The 15,184-nt window shown below is 42.4% G+C and overlaps 1 protein-coding gene across 1 annotated transcript in view; it reads left to right on the top strand.

The window, feature by feature from the left end:
• csmd3a (CUB and Sushi multiple domains 3a) overlaps nucleotides 1-15,184 on the top strand; it is a 228,235-nt gene that overhangs the window by 64,901 nt on the left and 148,150 nt on the right. Inside the window, exons 5-8 of the mRNA XM_076280031.1 lie at nucleotides 3,146-3,353; nucleotides 11,196-11,308; nucleotides 12,554-12,631; nucleotides 15,090-15,177. Coding sequence (XP_076136146.1) covers nucleotides 3,146-3,353; nucleotides 11,196-11,308; nucleotides 12,554-12,631; nucleotides 15,090-15,177 — 487 coding nt within the window. The remainder of the gene's footprint in view (nucleotides 1-3,145; nucleotides 3,354-11,195; nucleotides 11,309-12,553; nucleotides 12,632-15,089; nucleotides 15,178-15,184) is intronic.

The following is a 15,184-nucleotide window of genomic DNA, read 5'->3' as shown; positions in this document are numbered from 1 at the left end:
TTAAATTAAAAAATCTGACTAGTATCGTTTGTGTGGCTCGGTCTGAAGATCATCTCCGCCAAGTTCCCTGAAAATCAAATGAAGTTTGTGACCGCTGAAACTTTCCGTAGAGTTTAGACCAAATCCAATATGGCGGAGGTCCAATATGGCAGAAAGTGACGGGATAGGGGTTGATGAACTCGGGATGGTCCAAGGATTCAGACGCTACCTCAATTGTGAAAATCAGACAAAAGAGTCAAGGATCACGCGCATAAACGCATGTCCAGCATTAAACTGGTGGTGGCGCTAGTGTGTTCAATGTATATGCATGAGAATTGGTGTGAGTGATTGGGACAGTGTCCTGACTAATGGTCTCGAGTTTTGTTATGTTAACTCAAAGCGTCACCTAGATGTTTGTCCACTTCCTGTTTGGCGGCTTCGTCACCATATTTGATTGGCTGTCACGGGCAAACAAACTTGAAATTGAAAAATCTGCCAAGTATCTTTTGTGCGGCTCGGTCTGATGATCATCTCAGCCAAGTGTCATGAAAATCGGAGGAAATTTACGAACGCTGAACATTTTCGTAGAGTTTGGACTAAATCCAATATGGCGGAGGTCCAGTATGGCGGAAAGTGACGTAGTAGGGGTCATTCAACTCAAGTCAGTCCAGGGATTCCAACGGTGCTTGATTTGTGAAAATCGAACACACCGTTCAATTGTTACATGCGTGAATGTGAGTCCAGATTCGACCCATTGGTGGCGCTAGAGTGTTCGGCATAGAGTTCTGTAAATTGGTGAGAGTGATCATGGGACGGTCCTGAATCAGGGCGCTAAATTTCATAATAATAATGACTTGCAAATACCTTTCAACCCAGCTTTTCAACTTTCGGCCAAACTTTGACCTGTTGGTGGCGCTAGACGGCTGGGTTTAGAGGTCCGTAAATGAGTGTCCCGAAACTTTCTGCCAAAAAATCTGCACTTTTTAGCCAGGCGTTCTATGGGCTGCCATAGACTCCAATGGCAGATGTGTAATAATAATAATAGGAAAAGCTAGTAACTCAATGGGTGCCTTCGCAGCTTCGCTGCTTGGCCCCCAATAAGAATACGTAGAATCACTATGGGTTGCCTCGCAGCTTCGCTGCTTGGCCCCCAATAATAATAAGCTTTATTTGTATAGCACCTTTCATACACAGAATGCAGCTCAAAGTGCTTTACATTTGAAGCATGTAACAAAATAATAGTCAGTCAGTCATTATCAATCACATTTATTCATTGCTGGGGCCGTTTATGATCCACTCAGCAACATATCAAAAATATAGAAAATGACATGTCATAAGACTTTGTCTACGACAGACTTGTCGCTCTGAAGCACACCTAGGATGCTTGTGTGTTTTTAACCTGTCTTCGGCGTTGTTAATGAAACTTTGTGCCCTGCCGTAGAGTCGGCTTGCCTGTGCATTACTTTTTGCCTCTCTGTGGATTAATACTTTACCACAAGCTTGATCTGGTCTTAGTCTGCTAGCTCACGTCTGGTCTTGTGTTGGTCTTGAAGCTCTACTGGCAGACCAGTAAGCTAGCAATATCACCGCCTGCAGTCCACCTCACAGGGGGAAATCTGTGCGAACACATGATGAATGTATGCAGTATAAGTGTGCTGTAGGCTTGGGATAAATAGCATCTGGCCATCAACTTCAACAGTAAATCATAATGATCTTGAGCTGTAATATGCTCGGCGTGGAAGTGGTTTATACATCCACGCAGGGCGACCTCCCCTCAGATAGTAGGCTCCTCTCAAGGATTCAGACTCTCTGACGGACCTCTTTTGTGCCTCTCTGAACAGAAGGTTCCTCCTTTTTTTTTTGTGATCAACTGTTTATTGATAGAAGGTTCCTCCTAAGGGGTGAGACTTTTGATTCATATAGTGGTTGCAAGGTCTTTCTCTTTAAAAATACAAGATAATAGCATACTGTACATGAACCTCTTGGGTTGCTGAGATCTGAGGTAAACTCAGGTAAACAAGTTCACTGTAAAGGCACCATTCTCCCTGGCTAGTTGAAGTTAGATGGTAGAATAAAACAGCATTTATTGACTGTTGCCATGGGTTTGCTCCTATAGGGTCAAGCACTGACCCCTTCTAAAAGGAGAGTGAATGACATTGTTGCTGGAGAAATGTTTTGTTTTTGTTTTGCCTTTTTTATGATTGGACAGTGAAGAGGCAGACGGGAAGTGAGTGGGAGAGAGAGAGATGGGGTGGAATCGGGATATGTCCGCAGGTCAGACTCGAACCTGGGTCCCTGTGGACACTTGGACCTGTATATGGTACGAGCACTGTAGCCTGTTGCGCCACAGCGCCCCCGGAGAAATGGATATTAAAGACATACTGTGTTACTTATTACACAGTATTGTATTGTAACAACCCATATTGTAACTCTTTAAGTCCCTTAAGATTGCTGCTCATTTCCCACCCCATATGACATTAGAATTTGCTACCCTTAGACCATACCCCTTAAATGCATCTAAAATAAATCGATATCACATGAATTCAGAAGATATGCTAAGCTCTACTGAATGACTAACGCAGTTTCCTACCCAAAATAGGAAGTTGCTAGGTCGGTAATCGCCTACAGAGGGCTGCTCAGACAATTGCAGAAGTGACGTTTGCCATGTTATGAGGTTATGTTCCATCAAAACGATTTTGGAAACATTATGTTAAGGTCAAAAAATTATTAAGGGTGCCTTTAACTTTGGAGAGGAAAAAATCAGACCAGGAAAAAAGTTCAAAATGTAGTTATTATAATGTTATATTGGATGAAATTTCATACAGAAAAATCTCTGGTTCTCAGAGGGGCAATACTAAGATACAGTAAACAGGCACTGTAGCTGCCTGGCTGCTCTAGCTGTTGGCTGCAACAACTTGAGCTAGGTAGCACCGATTAAAAAAAAGAAAAAAAAAAGTACGTACCGACAGTCACCTTGAGAAACAAAGATCTATGTGAAAAATGGCTGGAATTTTCTTTTAAACTACGGTTCTTGACAGAGGCTCTCCCCCTCCGCTACCCAAGTTTCAGTGAGATTAACATTTTTACTTGTCTTCGCCTTTTTATTACCTCTATTTTATTGATGACTTCCTAGCTAACCCCTGACTTCTGTTTGTTTGATTGGCAGCGGAAGACACGTGCGGTGGCACCCTGAGGGGCTCTAGTGGGGTGATCTCCAGCCCAGACTTCCAGGGCGAGTACAAGAACAGCGGGGAGTGCACCTGGACCATCCTGGCCGACAGCGGGGACACCATCTCCCTGGTCTTCACCGAGTTCCAGTTGGAGAACAAGTTGGAATACCTGGAGGTGGAGGGATCCGAACCTCCAACAATATGGTGAGAGAGAGAGAGAGAGAGAGAGAGAGAGAGAGAGAGAGAGAGCGGATATTGTTTATTTATTTATTTTAAGATTTATTTTTGGCCTTTTCTTGCCTTCATTGACAGGACAGTATAGTAGACAGTTTAATGAGATGTCAAAAGATGGGGAGTGGTTTTCAAAAATGAGCTCAGGCCAGACTTGAACCTGAGTTCCTGCGGGCACTGGTCCCGTGTATGGCTTGAAACACCAAAGCTAACTGCTGCGTTATGGCTCCCCCAGAAAGATTTGAAAGTTCAGTATTAGTATGTGTTATTGGGTTGACAAGGGTACAGGAGGGACTGAGGCATAGGGAAGGAGACAGTTGCTCGCAGGTGGAGGTAAGGAACTTAATCACAATGAAATCCGCAGTGGGGAAAGTCTGAATCCTTTGAGCTGTGCACTCAGCCTTTGAAAGTGTTGCCTGCCGTCTGGAGTGAATGGGTAATAATTTCCCTCACAGTGTGGCATGCCTCAAAATGTATTACAGCGGGACACCATTAGAGCACGGACACATGCAGAGCATTCTCAAAGGTTGCTCATAAACAATACAGCCGCGCGCTGCTGCCATTGTGTGTCTTTGGTGTTGCTGTAATTATGCAAACTTATGAAAATTAGGGATGTTTGGAAAGTTATGTTTTTATGCCAAGGGCAAAAAAGGGCCCTTTCCAAGATTACGAAGTTGGACGAGATCACCACAGTTTGGAAAACATTTCATTCATGCACTTAAATGTATGATTTTCTTGGACAAACAATCGGGAATAATCAGGCACTGTTTGTATTTTGCACGTTTTTTTGTATGAAAACATGTAACATTGTTTTGTCTTTTGTCCACGAAAAACATAAATACTTTAGCATTGTGTCCATGAAACATCTAAGAGAGCACATTCTTTTTTGCATAGGAAAAAAACATGATTCATAATGTACACTGAATGGACTTTTTTGCTGATTTTGTGGACAAAAGGCTGAATACACTTTTCACTTTGTGAACACAGATAAACTCACTTCATAATAATTCTGTCCACATAATATATTCTAGGCCAACATTTATACTCCTGTGGCATTGAAAACATAAAGTGTCACACAATGACCACTGCCATTGAATAGTTTGTCATCATAGTAGATGATCATAGTAGACATCATACTAGATCATAGTAGACATCAAAGTATAACATGCACTAAAGGTGTTTGGTGTCATATAGCCTATGAGTCAGTGAGATACTGGAAGAATTCTGTCCATGAAAACAAAGGCCACTTAAACTTGTATGTATGTATATGTATGTATATATACTTTTTTGATCCCGTGAGGGAAATTTGGTCTCTGCATTTAACCTAATCGGTGAATTAGTGAAACACACACTAATCCCGGCGCAGTGAGCTGCCTGCTACAACGGCGGTGCTCGGGGAGCAGTGAGGGGTTAGGTGCCTTGCTCAAGGGCACTTCAGCCGCGGCCCACTGGTCGGGGCTCGAACCGGCAACCCTCCGGTTACAAGTCCAGAGTGCTAACCAGTGGGCCACAGCTGCCCTATTACTTGAACTGCAGATATGAGTGTTTTGCAAAAGTACAAAAGTTCTGCACTGAATGTGCGTTCTTCAGTATTTTGTGGACAAAATGCTAATGTGTTTGTGTTTTTCATGGACAAAAGGCATTGATGTCACGTGGCTTTGTAATGAATTAATAACCGTCGTAGCACAGAATGCATTCTGGTCTTTCTAACCTGATGCCGCATACACCTGTCAGTTTGTGTGTGTGTGTGTGTATTGAAGTTGAGTCTCCCATTTAGCATAACATTGTGAACCCAATAATTTACAGTACGTCAGTATGATACACTTACTCTCATTGTGTGATCAGATGATATGCAAAGAAGGTTCATCAAAAGTATTTTGCAAATCTTGATAAATGATCCCAATTGAATGTCAAATCATCATAACAGTTCACTTCTGGAAGTTCATTTGAATAGATTACTGTAGGAATGCAATGCTAATGGCAGCTACAGTGCAAGCTGTAATGCATTTGGATTGCTATGGGATGCATTAAGGCCAGGATTGATGTGCAGATGGCTTTGCTCATGATAAGTTAAGTAAATCACACTGAAACCCTTAAGCGTAATACTGCATTGCTCATCAATAAAATGGTGGTGAATATTTTCCATTTGTAATGGACAGCATCCTGGAGTACAGTATGCAATTTCTTAAGTAAGTATCCAGTCATAGTTGCACAGTTTTGTGCAAAACAAGTAACATACAGTAAGTGTGGTCGGAAGTGTGTTCACACACTATCTCACTGGTTTTAAAATATCAAGTGAGGCAAGTTTGCTTTGCTGATGCCTTATTTCACCAATAAAGTAATAAAGGGAATTATGTGAAGTGTAGCATATGTAATATGTTTAGGCATGCCCTGCTGAAATGAATAGCTCTGATGAAAATGGATCTTGTGTGGTAGTTCATGAAAGGGGCATTCATGAAATATTGAAGTTTTATTTAGCATACAGTTAGCGTTTTCTATACTCCCTGCCATCATGTTGCATACAAAGCAAACTTGCTAAAATGAATAGCTGTAGCTTATTATACCTCCACTTTGCCCTGTGAATAAACATAATAAATTCTTTAAAAAAAAACCTATGTTTACAGATTCTTTGGTAACACTACTTAAAGGTATCTACATAAGAGTAACATTACACTATCATAACCCTAACACTAAACCTAACCCTAACTTGTTATGACAAAAAACCGAATGACACTTAATGACAGAAGTAAACCAAATGACACTTAATGACAGAAGTCATAAACATTTATGACTTGTTTATAATGATTATGACATGTTCATGAAAGTGTCATGTCACTCTTACTATGTAGATACTTTCATGTAAAGTGTTACCAATTCTTTTTTTGAACAGCTAGATGTAGTCACCACTGCAGTGTTTAGTGATGCCCTCCTGCCAGTGACTTCATTGATTTCTTGCTCTTGCCATCTCTGTAAAGTACATGAGAGATTAAGCCAGGTTCTTTCAGCAGCAGATTTCACTTCCTTCCTCTGGCGTGCAGACCAAATAAACAAATCAATTTTTTGGTCCGGGTGACCTTTAATATCATATTGCCATACTTCTCCATGTTGTAAAGGGCACAAGCGACATATTGTAAGTTACAGATCACTCACAATTTCTGAGATGTGAGAACAAGGAGCTTTTTTCCCAAGAAAGAGAAAAAGGCCAGATAGCCCCGTACTAACTTCTAACAGCCATCCCCTTGCTAACTTCTAATGGTCATTCCTCAACCATCAATTAAGCCGAATTTGACACCAAATGCATAAAAATGCCTCTTAGTCTCATCTGCACACACACACACACACACACACAATAATTCAAACATGTGCAATACTCTATGATTAAATAAAACAGGGGAGCTTAAGCAAAAATAGTTGGGCTTTGTTGAATCCCCCCTACTAAGACAGCTAGCACAAAGCTGATATAATTTTAATCAGGTTTTTGGGAGGCTCGCCTACCTGTGTCCTGCCTCCATCGGGATCCAGATGGGCTTAACAAGATAATAAACTGTGATTACCTGAAAGATTTGAAGGGGAGATGCATGGCGTGCATGTCTGATGTGGTGTGATGTGTTTGCTCATGGCCTGAGTCAATGTGATGTTTCGTGATTGAAATTGCAATACAAAGAAAAGCATTTTCCTTCTTAAACAATCTAAGAGTTTAGACATCTTCACTAGATTCTCCATTGTTTCATGTGATTGGAAGAAGTCCTCTATAAAAAAAAAGATACACACCACAGTACTGATACAAAGCATCCATCGAAAATATGAGTCATGTAGACTCATACTGTTTTTAACCATCTAGTTTGTTTTTGTTTTTGTTATTGATGGCTTGAGGGCTCTGGGCTGAAGAATTCCATTTCCAAGTCATGACAGATGATGGCAAGATATTTCTCTTCACAGGAACTTAAAGGCGTGTTACTCCCATTTGTGTTTTGGGGACGGGGCACACCTCTGTTTCCAATTTCTTGGAGGTGGAGGTTTGACTTGGGTGGTGGTGCGTGAATATGGGTAAGAGATGGGTGGAGCGATGAGGCAAAGATGGGGTTCAGAGGTGTGGTGATAGTATGGTCCTGCACAAGAATCATAGTCCAGGAATGGCGGAATGCATTTGGGCGTTCCATAAGAGCTTTTGTGTTTTGATACAGTGTTCTAGAGTAGCCTAAGTTACGCAACATGTAAACATAGAAGTATTGGATAGCCTACATAAAAGGAATAACGTCGGCAAAAAAGAGCAGGAACAGTTGATGAATGATGAGTAATTTGAATTTATGCATGGACCTAAAAAGAATGATATCTCTCAGCTAGTGGCCTGCTCTGGGAAGAATGATATGTCCCAGCGTCCTGGGGCCAGGATATGCAAGCAAACTGCTGGAGAGAGTCAGATGTCTTGGGTGGTAAAACACATCTGTCTACTGGGAGCATGTGATACGCACTAAGGAAACACAATTACTTTTCCCACACAATTATCCCGGCATTGATACACGGCCTCATCCTCTGTGGTAGCACCCCGGATACATGGAAAAGAAAGTGCTCGTCCAGCTCGATCCTATCGGCTTTCACATATAAAGCACCTCATTTCAATTCCAATCTTGCCACGTTGATCGGTCACAGGTTTTCTGCAATTTGTCCTGTTTGTTTCGATGTTGTTAGCAGCTCCCATCTCTGTGGTCCTGACTAGCTCGGCAGTCCTTTCGCTGACAAACAGGCTTAGCTTCTAATTTATTCCAGGCTTTTCGGCGAGATCTGTGTTTTGCTGGTCCATTACTTTTGTCAAGGTTAAAAGCAGGAGACCTTTATATGAAGGATACAGAACAGACTACTGGGTAGAGGGGAGGAAAACATACACTGAAAACGAGTCACGAAACCCATTTCTGATGTGAAATAGATTGCTATATGGTGGTCGGATCATGAGGTGACAGGCTCTTTTAGCATGCAGGGTCTGAGTGTTTTGAGGTGCTTGTTCTATTGACTTGATAATGTAAAATGAATAATGGGCTCGGAGACGGTGTGGCAGAACAAATTTGTTGTGTGTGAGCGACGCATAGCTGATTTTTATCCCAGTATAAGGGTAAAGCTTTCGCCTCAGTTTGATAAAGGAGTCTCGGCGCTCGATCTGGCCCTGTGTTTGAAAAGTTAATAAATAAGAATTCACGTAAAAGCCCATCAAGCGCTGGGAGATTGAATTTTTCATCTTCACTCGAGCTCACATAGAGCACCACTTTGCCTAAACTAACGTCAAAACAGGACATTCAAATAACCTCTGGCCATGCAATGGTGTTTCAGTAGGCCTAAAGCTATTTCTCAAAGCTGATGTTCGTTTTTTCTGTTGACCCGGGAATGCTGCACCAAAATTATAAAGTTTACTCGAGGCCTTGATACGGTTAGCATTTTATTGGTGTCGTCAATTTACTGCCAAAGTTGTATGAAGCTTTTTGTTGCAGGTCCTTGAAGGTGGTGGACCCGAAAAGGGATTGTGAGGTGATGGACTTTTTCCCTCTGCTACAAGCCACGACAGGCCATTCACAGATCTATATTTTGGTTTGAGAGAGAAAGCAGAGAAATACTGTTGCGCTCAGATGATAGTTTCTAAGTCCAGGTGCGTAAAAAGCAATAATGTAAAGATGAAGCTGTTCGCACTCTGAAGAAAAGACAAAGTCTTACAAAAAAGGAGCAACTGGTTTTAATAGAGCAAAGGTTTGAGAGAGAAAACAAGAAAACACTTGACACTCAGGCAACTTGCACCTAGCTTTACATGCTAAGCACCAGGTGCATATAACTCCTGTCATCTTAAAGAATTTTCAGATCAGATGATGCAGATGATGTGTGGAATGCATGTGTGTGTGTGTGTGTGTGTGTATGAGAGAGAGTGTTTATATTAGGGGGTGGTGGTGGTGGGGGGTGTTATGGTGGAGGGAACTCAACAAGGTTAACTAGTTAGCAGAGAGGAGCACAATCCAACTGAAGAGCATGTTTGCTTGTGGTAAGCCATGACATTTAAAGAATCCAATTGTCTGGGGGCTCTTATCAGGAAGAAAAGCCTGCTCCCTCCCTACAGCAAGGCTCCTGGCCAAATGAGGTGCAACTGAGTCAATCCGCTCACTCCCAAACATGACGGTTTCTTTTTTTGTGTCTTTTTTCCTTCCTATCGTCTTCTCTCTTTCCACCCCCAGTTCCAGTCTCTGTCGTCACATCTGATGGTGTTGTTTTGTATGGCCGACGGGAGGTTCTCAGTAGAGTAGAGCGGTGGCCAAGTCTGGTTAGCGGGGACAATGAAAAGCCCAGTACAGTGTCCAGGCGGCAGACGGAGCCTTTGACTCAGTGGTCTGGAAGTGAGGAGCACCGGACTCTGTGTCATATTTTTTTTTTCTTGTCTCCTTGCTTCTGCAGTTTCTTAGCTCAACAGTGTTATTATCCAATTTCTTTATGTCAAGCGCTAGCTGTCAGAGAACATGTCCAGCATGCTTGTGAGAGATGAGTGCTCTCAATCGAGAGTGTTTCATTTTCCATTGTAGATTTTTATTTAACGAAATGTGTGTTTGTTGTGATGCGACTTGCACGGTCCAAGTAACACTGCATGTAGTTATGTGCTGAGTGTCCATAACAAAACAATTGTTTTTCATTAAAATTGTTTTTCATTATACACCTTCCTCTAATTAACCAGGGGAAATCACGTTGAGACTTCATGGTCAAAAAAGCAATACAAAACAAAAAAGTGTGACACTCATAAATAGTTGCATAAATAGTTGAAGTAGTATCTACCAGAGAAATTCAGTTTGATTAAATGTAAAAAATTGCATTATGCTCCTCTAAGCAAAGGAAAAAAACTCCACGCCATTTATGGCATCAAGATACACTGCAGGGTAGCTGTCATGTCTCCATGACTTGGGGACATGCGCAATGCTATGCTGCCAAATGTCATTGCGAGTTTTTCTGATAAGAGGTGATCGTTTCATGGTTTGGGGATGTTTGTCATGGCATGTCCAAGGTCTGCTAGCTTCATGACTCCCAACTTCTTCTTTTACTGCTCTCCTGATCAATCCCCTGAGCCTTCGAGTATGGCAGTTTTATGATACCACCACTCCAGCCTCGCCTTTCAAACATGATTAAGCCCCATGACGTGAAATGAGGATTAGGAGGGGTTTGAAGAAGCGGAAGGTTTGGAATATTCCGGGGTCTGTGGCAGAGACTGTTCCACTTTGCAGTCAGACATCTTTGCCATATGTTCGAGATGGAAAAAATTGGACGACCAAGACAGACCCTCTCAGTGCTGGCGCATCCACTGAAGACGGTTGGACTGCAACACCTCCAGCCCTGTCAGCATTGCAAAGATAATCTTTTTATAAGCCACTGAAATGACTGTTGAATCTTGAGGCAGAGAAGCATCTTGAAGTAAATTTCTTGAAGTAAAGAAATAGCTTTAAAAGAGAGAGCACACACTGCATGGCTTTTCATGCAATATTACTCTCTCGGCAGGGTAATCTGCAACATGTATCGACCATTGGCATCTCATTCTCTTGGATGAATAATATCCTTGCAGCATATGCTTGGTTATTTACATACATGGGGGGTTGGGGGTAGTAAATATTTGAAATTTGAGATGCCTTTTTCACCGACTACATCTAATCCTTGTGTTTGACTAGCAACTGGATATCAGCTAGCAGCATTGAAACTGGGGGTTGTATATTTACAGCCAATGTATCACTGTCACATGTCACAGTGTGTGTGTGTGCGCGCGTGTGTTTGTGTGTGTGTGTGTGTGTGTGTATTTGTTTACAGGTTATCGGGCATGAACATTCCAGTGCCCATAGTCAGCAACAAGAACTGGCTAAGGCTGCATTTTGTGACGGACACTAACCATCGACATAAAGGATTTACAGCTCAGTACCAAGGTAAGTCCACTGGTCATGAGTCTTGGATGCATGGTAGCTCATCTACGTCCCCCATGACTGTCTCAGTGCTGTTCCTCCATAGTGAGCCGGTGCTAGAGTGTAGCCACCGTGTGATTGGTCCGTAGCCGGTGCTAGAGTGTAGCCACCGTGTGATTGGTCCGTAGCCGGTGCTAGAGTGTAGCCACCGTGTGATTGGTCCATAGGGTATCAACACACCTTTGCTGCAGCGCTGCATGAATCATGCTCCACCAGTTGATGTATTGAACTTTGAAACAGAGTGGTCGCACCCCGGCCTCTCTAACTGCTACAAATCCCCAGTGAAGTGGACGCTCGATAAGCAAGTTTTCATTGCGGCATTCACTCACTGTACAAATCAGAAAAAAAATGATGCAATGACTTGACCATCTCAATAATGAAAAACATAGTTGGTTTTTTTTTGGGGGGGGTGGGGGGCAGAAAGTCTTGCTAAAGTAACTTTTCTCTTGTAGTGATCATTTAATTAAAATCTTCATCTGAAAGTGTCTGTCATCAATCTTCAAATTTGCCTGATAGCTTTTGCCATACATTTATATTACTTTAATCAAGGTGACATAACAAACCTGCGAGAATATTGATAGTCATTTAAATACTAATCATCTGATAAGTAAGTCTAGAAGAAATTGCCTAATTAGATTTTTTTTCCCATCTCGAGAAAACAAGGCAGCCATATCAAAAGTTGGCTTAACATCATGTTTGTCTTAATTTAACTGCAATTTTGTAAATTAATGCATCAAAACACAGATAGATGTGTGTTCCCAGACGATGCTTGTGGTGATGGCTGCAGCTTTGGCTCCGGTTCACAGATGTTGATGTCTGGGGGTGGGGTTTTATGTGTTTACATTATCAGGCCCGCTTGGATGATGCTGTTAGACAATATCGCTCGTTCTCTGTTCTTCTTGAGTTGATACTATTAGACACACCACTACATCTCGATTTCCGCAGTCACAAACACACTAGTTCGATAAAGAACTCATCACGCTTTGTTTATGTCTGATCAATTGTAACTTCTAATAAAAGTCTGTCAGATATAAAGAATGGATTGCTTTTATAAAATTGTGGAATAAATCAGATAAAGAAAAAAACAAAACAAAGCAGCTCTTCAGCGTGGTGCAAATAATGGTAATAATAATAATCATTTGTGCATTTCCTAAGTTGTGATGCGATTAGCATGCTACAGTCAGTTACTCATCCTGTTCTCATTTGCAGTGAAAAGATCAGGAGATTTCAAATCAAGAGGGGTGAAGTTATTACCTGGAAGAGATAACACAAGCAAGTTTTCAATCAGTAAGTCTTCATGATTTTTTTAAGGCTTTTCTTTGGCACCGTCGTAGGCCCCCGAGATACGTTTGCCAGTGTGGAGATGATGATCATCGTCTAATTCATTTCAGACTATTCTCTTCAATCTGTCACGTACAAGGCCATTATCACTTTGCCATCTCTCTTTCTCCTGTTGTGTCGATTGAGAAATCCTTTTGGAAACCTCTTGAAGGACACTGGACAATCTCCACACACGCACACACGTACGCACGCACGCGCGCACACACACACACACACACACACACACACACACACACACACACACCCACACACACACACACACACATACCCGCACACGCATGCACACTCACACACACACACCCACACACACACACACACACACACATACCCGCACACGCATGCACACTCACACACACACACACACACACACACACACACACACACCCACACACACTCACACACACACACACACACACACACCCACACACACACACACACACACACACACCCACACACACTCACACACACACACACACACACACACCCACACACACTCACACACGCACACACTGCTTCTTCTCAATTATTCATGAGCCAAAGTAATCAACCAAGACAACAGTGCCTGACTACTAACTGGGTCCCAATAACCCTGCGTACTGTACTGATGCCCCTACTTCGCGAAAGCCCCCTTGCTGAGCCAAGGTTTTCTGTGGCACCCTGAAGGGCACGCAGGTGTTGAGGAGGCTCCTGCGGCGCCTGTGTTTAATTACTTGTGCCGCTGAGTGAATCTCTTCCACTCGCTGGGCCCCGGCGGCCCTCGCCGGCGTCCCCTATACGGGCCCAACGCGCCGCGACCCGAAGATCGACCGTGCATGACTGATGGCTATCTATGGAAATGACTTGTGTGCGCTCACGGGGTCGAACGGAAAAGCCTCTCCCGTGCTGGCTGTGCTCACCATTATAATAAGGTGTTTTCGTGGGTGGGGGTGGGTGGGGGTGGGATGGGATGGGAGGAGGGGGGGGGAGTGATTCATTCGTGTTCAACAATGCCGCACTCCAAACACTTAATTACAATGGGATAGAAATGTTATTGCCCTTCATTTCACAGTATCTGCTCCGCGGCCTCTGAATGATGAAATATGAGTGAGTTGCGGGGCTCACCAAAGCCCCAGTGCTCCACCGCTGACACGGTGACAAATACCTCCGTGCGAATCAATAGGGCCCTTCATTTACTGGTACCAATCCGACTTCATCTCTTTGTGCTCAATTAAGAGCCTATGCAAGTTTGCTGCTCATTTATTGATGAGGCTTCCCATTGGCTTCATTTTTGATTGGAGTGGGATATTGACTGATTGTGAGGGAATGTTGCTACATGACAAGGCCACTCCAATAAAGGCAGTTGGGAATTCAAGGCGAGATAGGCCTTGAATTGAGCGGCAGTTTAGTTCCTCTCAACACGTGGTGCCTCTACATTGCAATTATCACGTTCAAATGATTTGTTTAGACTTGTTTATCCTGCAGGCATATGTGATTCTGCCATGCAATTTCTGTAGTCAGTGTCTTCATCGATCATTAATCAATTTTGTCATCCAGTTTGCACATATTCCCCAGGTATTAAATGCTTGATCAATTTGTTCTTTGTTGAGGAATATATACAGGCATTAACCCTGAGTCAAGTGATTGTTTGTGTTGATAGATGCTTTATCTACATTGGCACTAACATCGCTATCATGTATGTTAATCCTGCTATCTTGTTAGACACCACTGTGAATTGTATTCGTATTAATATTAGAAGAATAGCTTGTTTATATAGGAGTATGCTTCTACTTCTACAGTAGTTTTCTATAGTATATAGTGCATGCAATAATGTATAGTGGCTTTTACTGATCATAAGTAGCTGCATATCGTGAAAATATTACAGTTTCAATTATAAAATATTTGACTAATTTTCCCTCAGACAAAAGAAGTTGTGTGTCAGACATTGCACAGTGATTACCACTCCTAGCTGATTAGTGAGTCTTTATTTTTAACTAAGGACTTCTATAATCTCTGGATTTGTCTAGCACCGCAACAATGACCTTGTTAATTAGGGCCTTTCTTGTAATTAGTATGTTCTGTAGAAGTATATTTATATATTTATTTGCTTTTTAAAGAATGTTCCCAGCCTTTGCGTAACAGGGCTAGGCCATATTGGCATTTGGCACATAATAACTTTATTTGGGATTAACTCTTAAAGCCCTCTTATTTGTAAGTGTGCCTAAAGGCACTTGTAGTTTTACATTATTACCGATGTGCGTTTGGTGCATTGGGATGTTTCTCTGACCCTTGGTAGCTTTGCTGGCGATGTGCTTAACCCTCTTTTATTGGCGCTTGAGAACAAAGGATGTAAAGTCTGGGAGATTCGTGTAAAACATGAATAAATAAACACGTTGCTCTTCTCTTCCCTTTTCCTGCGCTGCTCCAGTGAACGAGGGGGGTGTAAAACAAGTGTCCAATTATTGCCCCGACCCCGGGGAACCGGAGAACGGCAAGCGTGTTGGCTCAGACTTCAGGTAGGAG

The sequence above is a fragment of the Alosa pseudoharengus genome, unplaced genomic scaffold (genome assembly GCF_046254945.1).
Source record: "Alosa pseudoharengus isolate Yale_2024_CS ecotype anadromous, Long Island Sound unplaced genomic scaffold, YU_APseudo_1.1 YU_APseudo_1.1_scf_12, whole genome shotgun sequence".
Lineage (NCBI taxonomy): Eukaryota > Metazoa > Chordata > Actinopteri > Clupeiformes > Clupeidae > Alosa > Alosa pseudoharengus.
Note: the sequence above shows the minus strand (reverse complement) of the source record. Positions and strands in the feature narration are given on the sequence as shown.